The sequence below is a fragment of the Sphaerodactylus townsendi genome, linkage group LG06, assembly GCF_021028975.2.
Source record: "Sphaerodactylus townsendi isolate TG3544 linkage group LG06, MPM_Stown_v2.3, whole genome shotgun sequence".
NCBI lineage: Eukaryota > Metazoa > Chordata > Lepidosauria > Squamata > Sphaerodactylidae > Sphaerodactylus > Sphaerodactylus townsendi.
Genome location: NC_059430.1, coordinates 129,112,577 through 129,128,869, shown reverse-complemented (window position 1 = coordinate 129,128,869; position 16,293 = coordinate 129,112,577). Strand labels below are relative to the sequence as shown.

Genomic DNA, 16,293 nt, shown 5'->3' with positions numbered 1-16,293 from the left:
ATTTCCCCCTCTCCCCACATGATGAACTCTCTTTGTGAGTGCCCACAGAGAGGGCTCTAAGTGCCACCTCTGGCACCCGTACCATAGGTTCGCCATCACTGTCCTAAGGTTTTCCACAGTGCCCAAACGCTGCTAACTAATAAACAGTACATTGGGGCTGATCCCGATCCTTCACAAAGGAGGGCTTTCTGATTTTCCCAGCCAGGTGTGCTCAAAGTTAGGGAGGGCGGGGAGAAAGCCCCCCCTCCCCCCCCACTTCAGAGCCATTCTGAGACTGGTTGTGGGATGGCTGCACATTTGGAGTGTGGAAGGATTCGGGGAGATATGCAGCGCTCTTGACGCTTTGCCCTGCCTAAACACTGACATAATGCTATTTAACCATTTTCCCAGCATGCAAATCCCTTAGCTGAAAGAGTGGTCTAATCAAGGATCTATCTCATAGGTGTCAAACTCGTGGCCCTCCAGATGTTATGGACTACAGTTCCCATCATGCTGGCAGGGGATGATGGGAACTGTAGTCCACAACATCTGGAGGGCCGCGAGTTTGACACCTGTGACGTGTCTGATCTAGCTTCCTGGCCAATCAGAAACTCTTAGAAAGCGGCCAAGGGGACCCCAGAGGCAAAGCGTCCTCTCCATTCTCAGTGTCCCTCTCAGTCTGGTGTTTAGCAGCATAGTGCCTCTGGGCATGGAGGCTCCATTTCTTCATCAGGGCTAACAGAAATTAGAAACCTTTAATGGCCTTTCTTCATACAAAAAGGGATTGTATCTGATCGCCTTACATTTAAAAAACATGTTCACTTTATAGTAATAATTTTAATAACAGTTTCACAATTCAGACAGTGGCTGACTTGACAATTGCATATTACTGGTCATTTGTCATTTCCAAAGTATTCCCGGTGGAAAAGGTGCCGACCTTAGAGTGACCTCCTCATTCTTGTCGGCTAGGAGAAATGGTATAAATGACTTGTTTGTATTATACTCATGGTCATTGGATGGGCCTATCCCTTCGGGAATCTTCCAAATATCTCAATAACCCTTCCAATAACCTTGCAAGTTATACTTATATTATTATTAGAGACAAGAAGGAGGGGAGCTGAGACATAAGTCTGCCTAAGTGGACTCAGCGATTTCAAAACTGCGGTGATGTTTGAAGCAGCCTGCTTTACAGCTTGCGTCCGCCGTTGTTACCCTACATGAGTTCTTGGCCATCCCTGCAAAAAGGAAGCACCCCTAGGGCTTTCAGTTCCAAGACTCTCCCAAATCCCCCCTAGAAAGTTGGTATCCTGGCTCCAAGCAGAGGCAGCCCTATAGGAGGATCGGTCCTCCACTCCAACCCTCCTCCTGCAACAGTTGGACTCCCCCACCCCCCATCCCCAGGGAGTTCCTCTCACCTTGGACATTTTGCTCTTGCTATCAGCTGTGAGAAAGGACATGTTGTTGATTTCGTTTTGCACCACAAAGTTCTGTTCCTCCCGCTTGAAGTTCTGCAGAGCCAAACCAGAAAGAGAATGAGGCAGGGCAGGGGTTTCCCAGAGGCATATCCAACTCGCTGCATCTCCTCGAGAGGGAAAAGATCTTGGTCCCTAATCGCCCACGAGGGATACTGCCACAAAGGAAGGAAACTTTTCTCTCCTGGCAGTGTTTGGAGTACGCTTTGCATGCCAGCAAGAGACAGGCGTTCTATGTTTCACAGCCGCCCATCACCTATCGTTGCACACATGCTAAGAAGCATGACCCAGAACGGGTTCGGTTGTTGCCGGGGCGCAGCTGCGTGCAGTCCAAGACCTGTGCCCTGCTTGGCAATGCCGCGACAGTTCTCGGGGGCCCTTTCCCAGATTGCGTGCTCCTCTGCTGGCCCCCTCAAAAAGATACTCGCCGTGGCGCAATTCTCGCCAAGAGTCTCACTCACGTGCGACTTGGACCAGTAAATGAACACCTCCCCGACCATCCGGAACAGGTCCTCGGCATCCACATCCGGCTCTGTCAACCACTTGGCCCTGCACACCCAAAACACAGAATGTAGTAACAAAGCCGTGGTGGCGAACCTTTGGCACTCCAGATGTTATGGACTACAATTCCCATCAGCCCCTGCCAGCATGGCCAATTGGCCAATTGGCCACTGTAATAAAGCCTTTATTGGCATTGTAAATTACACTAAAACATTCATCAATTTAAAAAAACTAGAATGCATACAAGTTGTTCCCATGAGTTATGTTTGTAACACCCTAATCCAGGGCCTGTTTATTGACTACAGGTCTGAAGTCTAACACATGAGCTTAGAGAGGGGAAGAGCACAAGTGCCAGTGGATTCCATCAGAAGTGCTGGACTGTGGCAAAAACCCAACCTCAGGGCATGTTGATGCCGGCCTTGTCATCTGCAGGGCCAACAGAGTGCCAAAAATCAGTGCCACTAGGGAGAATTTATTCCTCTTTAGGTCTTCATTGTGAAGCCCATTACTGTAGGTTTCAGGGCTGGGAAATTTCGGGGGTTAGGAAAAGGGATAGGGGAAAATGAAGGCCCCTTCTAAGTCGACTAGCCACACCTCTTTCCAAAAAAACACCCAACAACCCTGCACAGCACCTGTTGTTGTCCACATAGCGGATAAGCAGAGGGTACAGGGCGTAGAGATCTCGGCAAAGCACCGAGAATTCGTCCCGGATTCTGCTCAAGGCCCCCTCCTGACTCAGCTTGGCCTCTCCAGGGATTCCAGTTGCCCTTCCTCGGCCACCACCTTCCCAGAGCGTTTTTTCAGTTTCTCCATGGTAGGGATGAAATGGGAGCGAAGAAGCTCCGGCTTGGCCCTGCTCACAATGGGCTGGGCAAAGACTGGGCAGGAAAGGGTTAAGCGGGGAGGGGAGGAGACAGCATCAGTCCACTGTCTCCAATGGCAAGTCATATTCTGCCTCTGCCTCTCTCTGCCTCTCTCTCCCCCTCTCTCTCCCTCTCTCCCTCCCTCTCTCTCCCTTTCTCCCTCTCTCTCTCCCGCTCTCCCTCTCTCTCTCTCCCTTCCTCTCTTTCTCTCTCTCTCCCTCTCTCTCCCGCTCTCCCTCTCTCTCTCTCCCTTCCTCTCTTTCTCTCTCTCTCCCGCTCTCCCTCTCTCTCTCTCTCTCCCTTCCTCTCTCTCTCTCCCTCTCTCTCTCCCTTTCTCCCTCTCTCCCTCTCCCCCCCCTCTCAACTTCCCAAATGACGCAAAGTAGGGTTCTCCAAACCTTTGCCATCTGCTCCCAGTTAACATTCCCCCCAGTTCTGGCTATTAAGGACTGGAAGTTTGCACCTTAGAACTGGAAACTCCTTTTGAACCTTGCTGTCTGGGACAAAGCTGGGGTCGACCCTGGACATAGAAGCCAGCCAACATTTCCCAGGATTCCTTTGGGGTTTTGGGATTCCACTTCTTGACCTGTCTACTGTCTACTAGCTCCCAGTCCCAACCCAGCTCAAGGATTCAATGAAACAACCCACTGGAATTCCATGCTTGGCTTTCCAGATGTGGAATTGCAGGGGCGCAATCTAGATCATGACTACGGCATTTACAAAGGGGAGACGTGACGCTTCCTCCCTTTGCCCATTCTCTCATCAGAAATGGCCACCCTGGGAGGGTTTTCAATCTGTTTCATCAACTTCTGGTTCTTGTTTTTTCAACTGGGAGTTGCCATTGCCCCTTTTTCCAGGCAGAAGGCTAAAAGGGGAACCTGTTTTATATGGAGTTTTAGTAAGTTTTACTGATTATTAACTGGATGGAGCGTATGTTATCCGTTTATTGTGTTTTTGTATGATTTGCTCCTTTATTCAGCATTGTATGAATTTTATGTTGTACACCACCCGGAGCCCTTCGGGGATGGGGCGGTATAGAAATCTAATAAATAAATAAATAAATAAATAAATAAATAAATAAATAAATAAAGGATGGATGGATGGATGGATGGATGGATGGATGGATGGATGGATGGATGGATGGATGGATGGATGGATGGATGGATGGATGGATGATAGATAGATAGATAGATAGATAGATAGATAGATAGATAGATAGATAGATAGATAGATAGATAGATAGATAGATAGATAGATAGATAGATAGATAGATAGATAGATAGATAGATAGATAGATAGATAGATAGATAGATAGACAGATAGATGATAGAAGATGATAGATGATAGATGATAGATAGATAGATGACAGATAGATAGATGATAGATGATAGATAGATGATAGATAGATGATAGATAGATAGATAGATAGATAGATAGATAGATAGATAGATAGATAGATAGATAGATAGATAGATAGATAGATAGATAGATAGATAGATAGATAGATAGATAGATAGATGATAGATAGATGATAGATTGATAGATAGATGATAGATAGATGATAGATAGATGATAGATAGATAGATAGATAGATGATAGATGATAGATAGATGGATAGATGGATAGATAGTTAGATAGTTAGATAGATAGATAGATAGATAGATAGATAGATAGATAGATAGATAGATAGATAGATAGATGATAGATAGATAGATAGATAGATAGATAGATAGATAGATAGATAGATAGATAGATAGATAGATAGATAGATAGATAGATAGATAGATAGATAGATAGATAGATAGATAGATAGATAGATAGATAGATAGATAGATAGATAGATAGATAGATAGATAGATAGATAGATAGATAGATGATAGATAGATGATAGATGACAGATAGATGATAGATAGATGACAGATAGATAGATGATAGATGATAGATAGATGATAGATGATAGATGATAGGTGATAGATAGATGATAGATGATAGATAGATGGATAGATGGATAGATAGATAGATAGATAGATAGATAGATAGATAGATAGATAGATAGATAGATAGATAGATAGATAGATAGATAGATAGATAGATAGATAGATAGATAAAACCTGTTACCAGCTCCACTCTGCACCTTTTTGCCTATTCTATCCTGCTGGGAACTCCACAAAGGATCCAAAACAAAAGATTTAAAGCTCGGGGCCTGCAGTATCTCCCCACCCCACCCTTTCCTTTCTTCAATATCTTTGATACCATCCTGACTGAAGAGTTTCTGAGGATCTCTAAAGTTTCATAGGTCAGCCGGGACAAAATACATTCCATGGCTTCTCAAAAGAGACAACTGGTGTACTCTGACCTCTGACCTTCCCTTACCTGCCAATCGCTTCATCCAGGAAGCCTCGTCGATGCCTAGATTATTGACGATGATCTTCAAGATGTTGCCCAACAAGGTGTTGAGCTGGTCAGATGTCACTTCCGTGCACCACGGCCCCTGCGGGTTCGTCTCAGAGCCCCGTTCCCACCAGCGGGGAAGGTAGTTGCAGAGCATGGGTAAAGTGACCTCGATAACGTGGGGCATCTCCGTGTAGCGGGCCCCCGATTCGGCCAGGCCGTTGATCTCTTTCATGAGCTTCTCCAGAACCGGGATGTCCGGACACATTTCCTCCACACTGTTGGGCAGGCCTAAGACTGGGGGAGTGAAGAGAAGGACGTTTGTCCAGTCAGTTTGGGATGGAGGAATTGCAATCTTTTGTAACCCTAAAGGCCATCTGCAACGGACTTGTCCCACCCTGAAGGGCTGGTGTGTGTAAAAGGCCCAATGAAAAGGCCTTAGTAGCCAGAGTTCAGGCAGCAGGCTCCACTATACTAAAGACCCCATTTGATTGGTCAAGAAAGGCACAGTTGCCTATGGCCAGGGATAGGGGAACTACAAAATGAACATACAGGTGTGCGGCGTAAAACTAATTAACCCAAGAAATTGCGCATCTGTGTGCAACTGCCTAGTGACAGTAATTATATGTTCCTTCTTAATCAATCACAGGTGTGAAGCAGAGCTAAAGGCTGAGGTCTAAGACATCTTGTCTAATGTAAGTTCATAGAACAAAGCATATGTATATATATTGTTGATGCCATGTAATATGTAATTATGAAAAGTGTCATCATGACACTAAGAATAATGTTATATGATATGTTATTATTTTTAGATTACAGCCGGTTGGTTTAATTAATTTGTAATAAATTGCATGTTCCTGAAGAAGATGGATGATTGAAAATGCAAATACGCGATTGCGTTTGAATTGAACTGTTCATATCATCATTAATCGAGGCTTGCATTGCTACAGCGGAGCAGCTTGTAAACAGTGACGCTTGAATTTCGCAACAGCTGAGCAGCACTCGAACTCTTTGGCAAGTATTTGCTGGCACCACATTCTGTTATGGACTTTTGTGGTTTGCATTCTGTTGTTTTTGATACATAGCACTGAATAAGGAATCTAGCTTCTTATGAACTATACCTCTTTATATTTAAGAATTGTGATGCAATTGTATCAATAGTTTAAGAACTTATGTCAATAAGATACATTTGAGTTTTTGAAACGATAGTAGATTATTTATTTGACCATAATTGTTTATGTTTTCACTACCAGCCAGCCGGTGTGCTGCGCAATTTCCTGGGTTAATCAGGGATAGGGGAAGCCAGAGTGCTGGCAGTATAAATAGACAGAGCAGAGCCTATCAGTGGATATCCACTCTCTCTGAAGAGATTCTGATACAGAGATCAGAAGGAGCCAGAGTTTGGCAGAGAGCGGTCTGTCAGATCCGAACGGAAGGATTCTGTCTCAGCCGCGTTAGCTGACAGAAGTCCAGTCACTCTGCAAGCTGAGGAGGCTTGTCAGAGAAAGGAGGCCCAGAGTTTGGTGCAAAGTGACGCGCCAGTCAGTGGCTTGACAGTGAATACTGTCCAGACCTAGAGTCTGCCCTACCCCTGTGTAACACCAGTCTGGGAAAAGCCCGATCCAGAGGCAGTGAAACCAAATTGGGATTAGTGTGAGAGAGGGAGGCTATGTGTGCCAGAATCTCACAGGGCATAGACTCTGTGTGTGTGTATTCAGTGGGTTGTAGTTCAGAAAGGACTAGTGTCTGTCTGTGAAGAAATTTAGTAAATCTAAAGCAAAATCATTCCTGAAGAGACACCTGCGTGTGTCTCTCTGTGTGTGAAACCTAAGTAACAACTGAAGCTCTGTAATTTTTAAGTGAAAAGAACCTCTCTGAAACCATCAAGCATTAGTACCTCTCTGAGCCAGTTTAAGAAGCCTTTCTTTTGTTTTTAAGATAAATTTCATTCGTTGTGTTCAAGTTACCCTCGTGCCAGCCTGCGTTTGTGTGTGAGAGATTGAAGAGTGCCTGTCTGTAGAATCCCAGCCAATTTTGAGTTCCCTCCGTTTTTGTATATGGGACTCTGAAGGACATTCCCCTCAGACCACGAGCGAATGTGAGGTGGGATCCTTTATTATATTTGGCAGCCAGCAGCAGTTTTGGGATTCCTTGTTCCTTCTCTTTAATGGGGGTAGAAAAAAAAAGAAGATCTCTGAACACTAGCCTGGGATATTTTGGGTGGCCAAGGAAACCCCACTGGTCAGTTTAGTGGGAACCTTGACTGTAGGCCACACGTCCCGTTACAATTGGTGGCTAGTGGTGGGATAATATCTCTCCCTCGCCAGGAACATAAGTTACCCCGTTACACCATCCCTTCTCCATCCCTGACTATCCAATGCTTGTGTCAAGCAGTAAGCCCATACAGCATATGGGGGTTTTGTGCAAAAATTGGGAGTGTAATTTCTCTAATTCCTCTAGTCCTCAAGACTGTAGAAAAAAACCTAACAGAGGCTGTAGGTCACCAACCTGGGGTACGTGTATTTGGGGGTAAGTGAAAAAAAATTACATAATAGGGTTGCTAATGTGGGGGTACAGTGTTAGGGAAATGGGTAACCAAGGAGTAAGCGAGTGAAAAAAAGGTTAGGACAGTACACTGCTCTACGTAATTTTGTCAGAAATTCTTCAACAAAGAAGTAATCTTAGTATTTCTAGGCCAGTGGTGGCGAACTTTTGGCACTCCAGATGTTATGGACTACAATTCCCATCAGCCCCTGCCAGCCTGGCCAATCTGGAGTGCCAAAGGTTCGCCACCACGGTTCTAGGCTAATAAACACTGACCGTTTCAATGTAAAAATCTGGGTTTTTCTACAAAACCCTGGTTCTTTTTGTCAGGTACAGAGTGCCAGGGTAGGGTAAAATGATCAATAACATTGGAATGAAAGAAGGAAGGGGGGGAATTATTGGGAGGAAGGGGGGTGCTCCCTCTCGGTGGGTATTGGAACTGATTCTCACAGCTTCAAATAGAATGGAAAGGTGAAGAGGGCAGAGGCGTATGGTGGAAAAATGGTGCCTGGAGACAGACATTCTCCGGGGGCGCCCCCAGCTATGCTCAGGGGGGCAGAGCTTGGGGGATGTGCCCCCAAGTCCCCCCCCCGAGTGTAGCGGCCCCGCCCCCATGCTTATAAAAGCAAAGGAGATGAGGACGGAGCCTCAGTTGCTTCTGCTCTCCCCAGAGGGGAGGGCAGAAGGGACTGTTGGCTGCCAGCTGGGAGCCGAGAGAGGGGGGCAAGGCTTGGGGGGAGGCAGTCTCCTCAGGCTTCCTTGGCCCCGCCCACATCGATGACAACATGGGCGGGGCCAAGGGCGCCTGAAGACGACGAGGCAGCAGGAAGTCCTTGCCGCCTTCCTAGTCACGTGGGAGGCCGATTTTGCGCCCCCTACAGGACCAGATTAGTGGCACACAGGGACAGAGGGTACCCCCTGTCCCTAGGGCCGTACCCACTGGAAGAGGGAATGGGGCAGGACAGAGAAACCAAAGAAGCAGGGAGGTTCTGGAATGGGGCAGTATGCTGAGAACAAAACAAAGAAAGGAGAAATGGAACATGGGGGTATGCATCTACGAAGCTGCCTAATACAGAGTCACGCCACGGGGCTCGGTCTGACCACTGAGCTCACCTATGTCTAACTTGGGCCGGTAGTGAGCTATCAGGGCCTCAGGTGGAGAACGCACTCTGCCACTAAGCAGAGTGTTTCTATCTGCCCATTTCCCCGCCCCCGCCCGCTGCTGGCACTCACTGGCTCGCTCCCTCGGCGATTTGGTGGTGTAGACGGAGTAAGGGTTATATTCGTTGATGTGAGGCTCCAGGTATGCTACGGGCATCGCCGCTGCCAGTCGGGCTAGACATTCCCCAAGTTGTGGACGTTGCCTGCAGAAGACAAGGGAGATCAGACGTAGGCATATATTTATACCTGTATTTATTATATTTATTATACTTAGCTTTTATTGCTTCTATCGCTGCTTTTAAAGGTTTTTAGCTATCTTATGATTGTACTATGTTTATATGTTGTGCACTGCCCAGAGCCCCTTGGGGATGGGGCGGTATAAAAGTCTAAATAATTAACAAACAAACAAACAAACAAACAAACAAACAAACAAACAAACAAACAAACAAGACCAGAGTCCATCTAGTCCAGCACTCTCTACTCGCAGTGGCCCACCAGGTGCCTTTGGGAGCTCACGTGCAGGAGGTGAAAGCAATGGCCTTCTGCGGCTGCTGCTGCTGCTGCTGCTCCCGAGCACCTGGTCTGCTAAGGCATTTGCAATCTCAGATCAAGGAGGATCCACATTGGTAGCCAAAGATCGACTTCTCCTCCATAAATCTGTCCAAGCCCTTTTTAAAGCTATCCAGGTTAGTGGCCATCACCACCTCCTGTGGCAGCAGATTCCAAACACCAATCACACGTTGCGTGAAGAAGTCTTTCCTGTTATTAGTCCTAATTCTTCCCCGCAGCATTTTCAATGAATGCCCCCTGGTTCTAGTATTGTGAGAAAGAGAGAAAAATTTCTTTCATGTCAACATTTTCTACCCCATGCATAATTTTATAGACTTCAATCATATCCCCCCTCAGTCCAAATGGATCTTCCCTCCCCGGGTTTCCGTCTCTGAAAAGAAAACCTATTCTTTGCGAAAATGAAGCTGCATACAGCAAATATTTAATTCACTAATTGCAGACACACACACACACACACACACACACACACACACACACACACACACACCCCCCACACAATGGCACAAAGAAACCTTCCTGTCGGCTCTGAAGCAGTTCTGCATTTTAAACATGAATAAGGAGGATAAACACATGAAGGTTCAAGGTGGCACTTTTAATAAATGACTATTGCCTCTACCCAGGGGATGTGAAGGGCTGCACTCCCTCAGGGCTCCATTTCTCTACAACCTGCCCAGTGGTGGGATCCAAAAATTTTAATAACAGGTTCCGATCGTGGTGGGATTCAAACAGGGGCGCTGCCGCACACACGCACCTCCAGTGCCTAGTGGTGATGGCCACTAACCTGGATAGCTTTAAAAGGGGCTTGGACAGATTTATGGAGGAGAAGTTGATCTCTGGCTACCAATCTTGATCCTCCTTGGTCTGAGATTGCAAATGCCTTAGCAGACCAGGTGCTCAGGAGCAATAGCCGCAGAAGGCCATTGCTTTCACATCCTGCACGTGAGCTCCCAAAGGCACCTGCTGGGCCACTGTGAGTAGCAGAGTGCTGGACTAGATGGACTCTGGTCTGATCCAGCTGGCTTGTTCTTTTGTTGCTTTAGTAACCCCTTCTCGGCACTCAGAAAAAATTAGTAACCACTTCTAGAGAAGTGGTGAGAACTGGTTGGATCCCACCTCTGAACCTGCCCCTCATTTTGTTTTTTGCTCGAGCCTTCACTCACCTCTCCACATAAGGACTTTTGGTTGTCCCCAAGGAATAGACACTGCATAGCATTCGGTAGCAGGAGACCTGTACATCATCCACTAAAAAAGACAAAGAGAGACACACTCAATCTAAGTGTCATGTAGACTCTCTTCCCACAACTTGCTGCTGCTAGAGATTTAGCAATTTTTTCCCTTGGCAGCCATCTTGTCTCAGGAAGGTAGCCATCTTGGATTCATGACAGGCTCCTTTTACTCAGCTTCTCCTCCCCACAGTTCTCTACTGTGATATTTTCCTTGCAACGCTCCCTGAGGAAAACCGCCATCTTGGATTCAAGCAGGCTTCCCTTTACACAGCTTCTCCTCCTCACTGTTCTCTGCCACAATCCTTTCTCTGGCAACTCTCTCTCAGAAAAGCATCCATCTTGGATTTATCGTAGGCTTCCACAAATTCCCTCACAAAAACAAGTGTCCTGAAACAATGGGCTCTAATGCCTTCAAGGGGCCAATTTATCCTCTGTTGTCCAGTCAGGGGTCCCTAGCAGTGTTTCTGGAAACGAGTCTCACGTTTTCCATGGCTCAGGGCCTAACACTTCCCACACTCCCCCTTGCTTGCTCACAGATGACGTCGTCTCCAAACTGGTGCTGGGCGATATGCTCAAAGATGGAGGTGAGCACCGGCAGAAGGGCCACAGTGGTGTAGGTGATATTCTGGCCCACACCCTTGACCTGGGTTTGGGACTGTGACACTTTGCCCAACTTGAGGTTTTCCACCATCTTCTCAATGTCATCTGAGGCACCCTCAAAGAAGGAGCGCAGGCCAGCCTTCACGATCTCTGGGCCAGACTTCATCACTGTCCTGCCGGGAAAATAAGAGAGACTTTGGGAAAGGGAAAAGGAGCCCTTAAGGATGCCAAGATTGTGAAAAGACCCCCCTCTTTGGTCTACCTCAGAGGTGGGATCCAGCAGGTTCTCACAGGTTCCCGAGAGTAGGTTACTAATTATTTGTGTGTGCCGAGAGGGGGTTACTAATGGGTGATTTTGCCACGTGATTTTTGCCTTAGTTACGCCCCTCCTCTCAGCAATAGCGCGCAGAACTTGAAGCAGTCTAGCAGGAGGTGCACCGGCGTGCGTGGCAGCCTGCGCCTGCGTGTATTCGTTTCCCGCCCAAGGACCGGTGCAGTGGCTGCGTCTTGGCCACAGCCCCACCCAGGAATGCCCTTCCCCTGTTGTGCCCCACCCAGCCCCATTGGCGCTACGCCACAGTTTGAATCCCACCACCATGGGAACCTGTTACTAAAATTTTTGGATCCCACCACTGAGGTAGATAATATCTTTACACCATGGGCTGGTGAGGGAATTTTAGATACTTTTTCCAATCCTCCCAGCCCACATTTATCTGTCCAAATAGCCCATTTTCAATTAATTTGATCAATCTAAGCAAGGAAAGCAACATTTTAAAAACAGAAGAGTCACAACTTCTTCCCTTCTCAGGATTTAAAGGGTTTCCCCCCTGCTGGTTTTACTATTTGGATTATTGCGGGTCCTTTCATTGAGTGCATATTGAAATCCTGCCCTACTGCCTTCAGACAAAATGTGTAATAATCATTGTCAAATGCCTCCTCAAGAATCACATGCTAAGAGGACAGGATGCAGTGGTTTTAAGTAAATGAATCTGGTGTTCTCACTTCTTGGAATTTGACTGCGTCTTTCCTCAGTCCCAGAACTGCATGCCAAAAAGGGCCCCCCGAGGATAAGGTGACCAGATTGTCACCTTTTTAAACCGGGACCAGGGTGGGCGCGCGCGCATGCGCGCGGCCGCAGGAGTGCACTGCCTTTTGGGGCGCTCCCTGGTTTCCCACCCTGTGACAGGGCGGGAAACGGGAGCATCCCAGAAGGCAGTGTGGCAGTACGGGAGGCTGCCGCACTGCCTTCTGAGGCGCTCCCCTGTTTACCGGGGAGCGCCCCAGAAATCGGGGAGCGCCCCAGAAGGCAGTGCGGCAGGCTTCCAAAAATCGGGACAGTAAAAAAACCAGCAGGACAAATTGGTTTAAGGCGGGACTGTCCCACCAAAAGCGGGACGTCTGGTCACCTTGCCCGAGGAGTCCATAGGAAGGGAAAATCACTTCCCTCCCTTTGGCCTCCACTGTTTCGTCTCTCACCATCCAGCTGGATTTCCTTCTTTCCAGTTAGTTTGCTGGGATCCCCACCTCTCAGCTACACCTCATCCTTGTTCTAGTGACCATTTCCAGCATGTCGGGTACCTTGATTGATTGGATTTGTAGACCACTCTTTATAGTCAAACTCAGGGCAGCTCCCATCACAAATTCAGACAATAAGCTTAAAAAATCAATGGTAATTAAAACCTTATCACTAACATTCTAACTTTTGAGACCAGTTGGTGCACAGTATTTTCTACCCGGCATTAATGTCACAAATGTCTTTCCTAATATTGTGGTACTCATCATTAGTCAAAGCCAAGGCGCAGGCAGTGAGGGTACAGCCCCGCAAGTGATCATTGGATTGCCTCCCTCGATATTTTTCAAAACACACGCTTACATATTTTTGATGTTCGCTTGCATTGGCATTCCAGGCTGCTTTGGCAACTCAACGTGCCATCCAAACTGACCAGACTTGGACTATTGGTTTAAGGATGATACATGGGCCCTGTAGGCACGAAGGCAACCGCCTGTACTTCCCTTGAAAGTGGGCAGAGCCATTACAAAGCAGAAGTTGCCTCATTCCCGCATTCAAACGAAAAAGTTTCCCATGGTTGTAAAGCCAAAAGGGGCTCCAACTCCTGTGGCAGCCATTTTAGCATTTGCCTCCAACTCCTAGGGCAGCCATTTTAGTATTTGGCTCCGACTCCTGGGGCAGCCATTTTAGTATTTGCCTCCATCTCCTGGAGCAGCCATTTCAGTATTTGGTTCTGACTCTCATGGCAGCCATTTTAATATGTGACTCCAACTCTCCATGGCAGCCATTTCAGTATTTGGCTCCGACTCCTGGGGCAGCCATTTTAGCACTTGGCTCTGACTCCTGGGGAGGCTATTTTAGTATTTGGCTCAGAATCCTGGGGCAGCCATTTTGGGATGATGCTCTCCACTCAGAATTCTGTTGGTGCCTTCAGGCTCAAAAAGATCGGGGACCCTGATATACTTATTTTAACAGAATATACACTGGGGAGGTAGGGTCTGTGACAGTGGTGGGATCCAAAAATTTTAGTAACAGGTTCCCATGGTGGTGGGATTCAAACTGGCGTAGCGCCAATGGGGCGGGGCGGGGCACGGCATTGCTGGGCGGGGCTGTGGCAAGGATGCAGCCGCTGCGCCGGTCCTTGGGTGGGAAACGAGTGAACGCAGGTGCAGGCTGCCACGCACGCCGGTGCACCTCCTGCTAGACTGCTTCAAGTTCTGCGCGCTACTGCTGAGAGGAGGGGCGTAACTAAGGCAAAAATCACGTGGCAAAATCACCCATTAGTCACCCCCTCTCGGCATACGCAAATAATTAGTAACCTACTCTCGGGAACCTGTGAGAACCTGCTGGATCCCACCTCTGGTCTGTGAGCCCTCCTAAGCAGTTCTTCCTGAATTATTTCCAGCTCAGACACAGTCCTTTGCAATGACAGAAAGGGATTCTTTGGGATGGATGGAACGAACTGACTTACCTGGCATCCAAAGACCGAGCCAGGATATGCAGGCAGTTAACCACTGCAGCAGCATCAGTGCCTGAAGGGAGACAGGAGGCTTTACTTTAGGCTCGGGGGGGGGGGGGCACTTGGAACGGGGGTGCAGAACAAGCAGGCAGAGGAAAGAAGGGATGGCAGGTCAGTCCGTGGGTGACAGAATGAGGGAAGGACAGAGGACGGAGAAATGGAGTAACAAGCTAAACCCGCTCCCCTGAAATAAAGCCGAGCAAGGATGCCGCTTACCAAAGAGAGAAACCCGGTGCCGGACAAGGGCCGCCAGTTTGCAGAAGAGACTGAAAAGTGGAAAAGAGAGGCAGAAGGAAAGAATGAAAGAGACCGTTGTGAGGAAGGGAGCTCGCAGAGGGAACAAGGAGGAATAGGTTTGCCAAGCCTGTTCGGGATAAGGGGTGGGTGGGTGGGTTTGCAGGTATTCCCTCTCCTTTCCCACCCCCATGTGACCACATGAAGCCAACGTAGGCAGAAGAAGAAGAAGAAGAAGAAGAGTTTGGATTTATATCCCCCCTTTCTCTCCTGCAGGAGACTCAAAGGGGCTTACAATCTCCTTGCCCTTCCCCCCTCACAACAAACACCGTGTGAGGTAGGTGGGGCTGAGAGAGCTCCGAGAAGCTGTGACTAGCCCAAGGTCACCCAGCTGGCGTGTGTGGGAGTGTACAGGCTAATCTGAATTCCCCAGATAAGCCTCCACAGCTCAGGCGGCAGAGCTGGGAATCAAACCCGGTCCCTCCAGATTAGCTACACGAGCTCTTAACCTCCTACGCCACTGCTGCTCCTGATAAGTAAGGTGCTGTTTGTAAAATCACAGGTTGTTCCAGATTATCTGCCACAAGATGGCTCGCCAGTCTCATATAACATTCCATCCAATTTCAACATTCATGAAAAGTTTCAATTCTGCTCTAACACAGCGATCATATTCACACATTACAGAGTAGCAAACCCAGGTTTGCGGTGGAAAATACCCCAGGCCAGTCCTAGTTGCCAAATGCATGTATGTGTAGGGCACAGGTATCTGAAAACACAAGTCTGTTCCTATTTGTTGTTCGCACGTTTGGGGTTGTCTTTAGGTGTTCAATTGCAATGCATACTTAGAAAATGCAATGTGTGAGTCAGTCCTACACACACATCAGCTCCTTGTGGACAGTTTCAAACGTCCCTTCTGACAAAGGAAGGTTTGTGTAAGGTTGCTGCTTAACCTTGGAAGGTTTCCCCTGCCAAGGTTGGCGCGCAGCCCAGAACTAGAGTGTTTTCGGTATCTGTAGTTTCCAACCCCTGTATCTTCTGTTTCTCCTGCGCGTCTGTGTGAAACTGTTTCAATGTAGTTTTCAGATGGGAACAACAGGTGTGTTTATCTAACTTTGGTGGGAACTAGGAGCCCGTAAAAGCGGCTGCTTGTTCGCTGGGTGGCCAGTCCCCGCATTGCTTGTGATTGACTTAGAATGCCAGCTCAATAAAGAACTCAAATGTTACTTTTGGCCTGGACTTTGCAAGTTCCTTACAGTTTGCTTCATGAAAGCTTACACCATAAAATCCTCTAAGATGCTTCTGGACTCGAATCCAGATCCTTGCAGGGACTGGTTTCCTGGCGCTCACCTGGTTATCATCTCTTTTTCCTTATTGGAAGCGTGGCCCCCACTACCCAGGACTTTGGCAGGGGTGGACAAGAAGTACAGGCAATGGTTCGTGAAGTACTGGTTGATCAGCGGCAAGAGGATCTGAAAAGGGGAAGATCAGTAAGAAGGGCAGAAGTGTTCCAGTTGCCAGCAATTCCTGAAGATTGGGCAAGGTCTTCATCAAAAAACAAACCAAGACGCTCTCATTCCAGAAATGCTGTTGTAACTCGTGCAAAGAAGAGAGTTTATTCTTTCCTACCCTGCCTCCTTTAAAAAAAAAAAAATGTTTATTTTCCCAACATAAAAAAGGGAAAAACGTATACCACTACACATTCCCACGTCCCCCATTACATTAG

General features: G+C 47.5%; 1 protein-coding gene across 1 annotated transcript in view; it reads right to left on the bottom strand.

Annotated features, from left to right (window-relative positions):
* LOC125435542 (ryanodine receptor 1-like) overlaps nucleotides 1-16,064 on the bottom strand; it is a 105,176-nt gene extending 89,112 nt beyond the window's left edge. Inside the window, 11 exon segments of the mRNA XM_048501736.1 lie at nucleotides 1,395-1,487; nucleotides 1,913-2,000; nucleotides 2,585-2,703; nucleotides 2,706-2,830; nucleotides 5,189-5,503; nucleotides 8,984-9,114; nucleotides 10,642-10,723; nucleotides 11,242-11,480; nucleotides 14,289-14,349; nucleotides 14,553-14,602; nucleotides 15,918-16,064. Coding sequence (XP_048357693.1) covers nucleotides 1,395-1,487; nucleotides 1,913-2,000; nucleotides 2,585-2,703; nucleotides 2,706-2,830; nucleotides 5,189-5,503; nucleotides 8,984-9,114; nucleotides 10,642-10,723; nucleotides 11,242-11,480; nucleotides 14,289-14,349; nucleotides 14,553-14,602; nucleotides 15,918-15,928 — 1,314 coding nt within the window. The 5' untranslated portion in view covers nucleotides 15,929-16,064.
* Nucleotides 16,065-16,293: the final 229 nt, after the last annotated feature.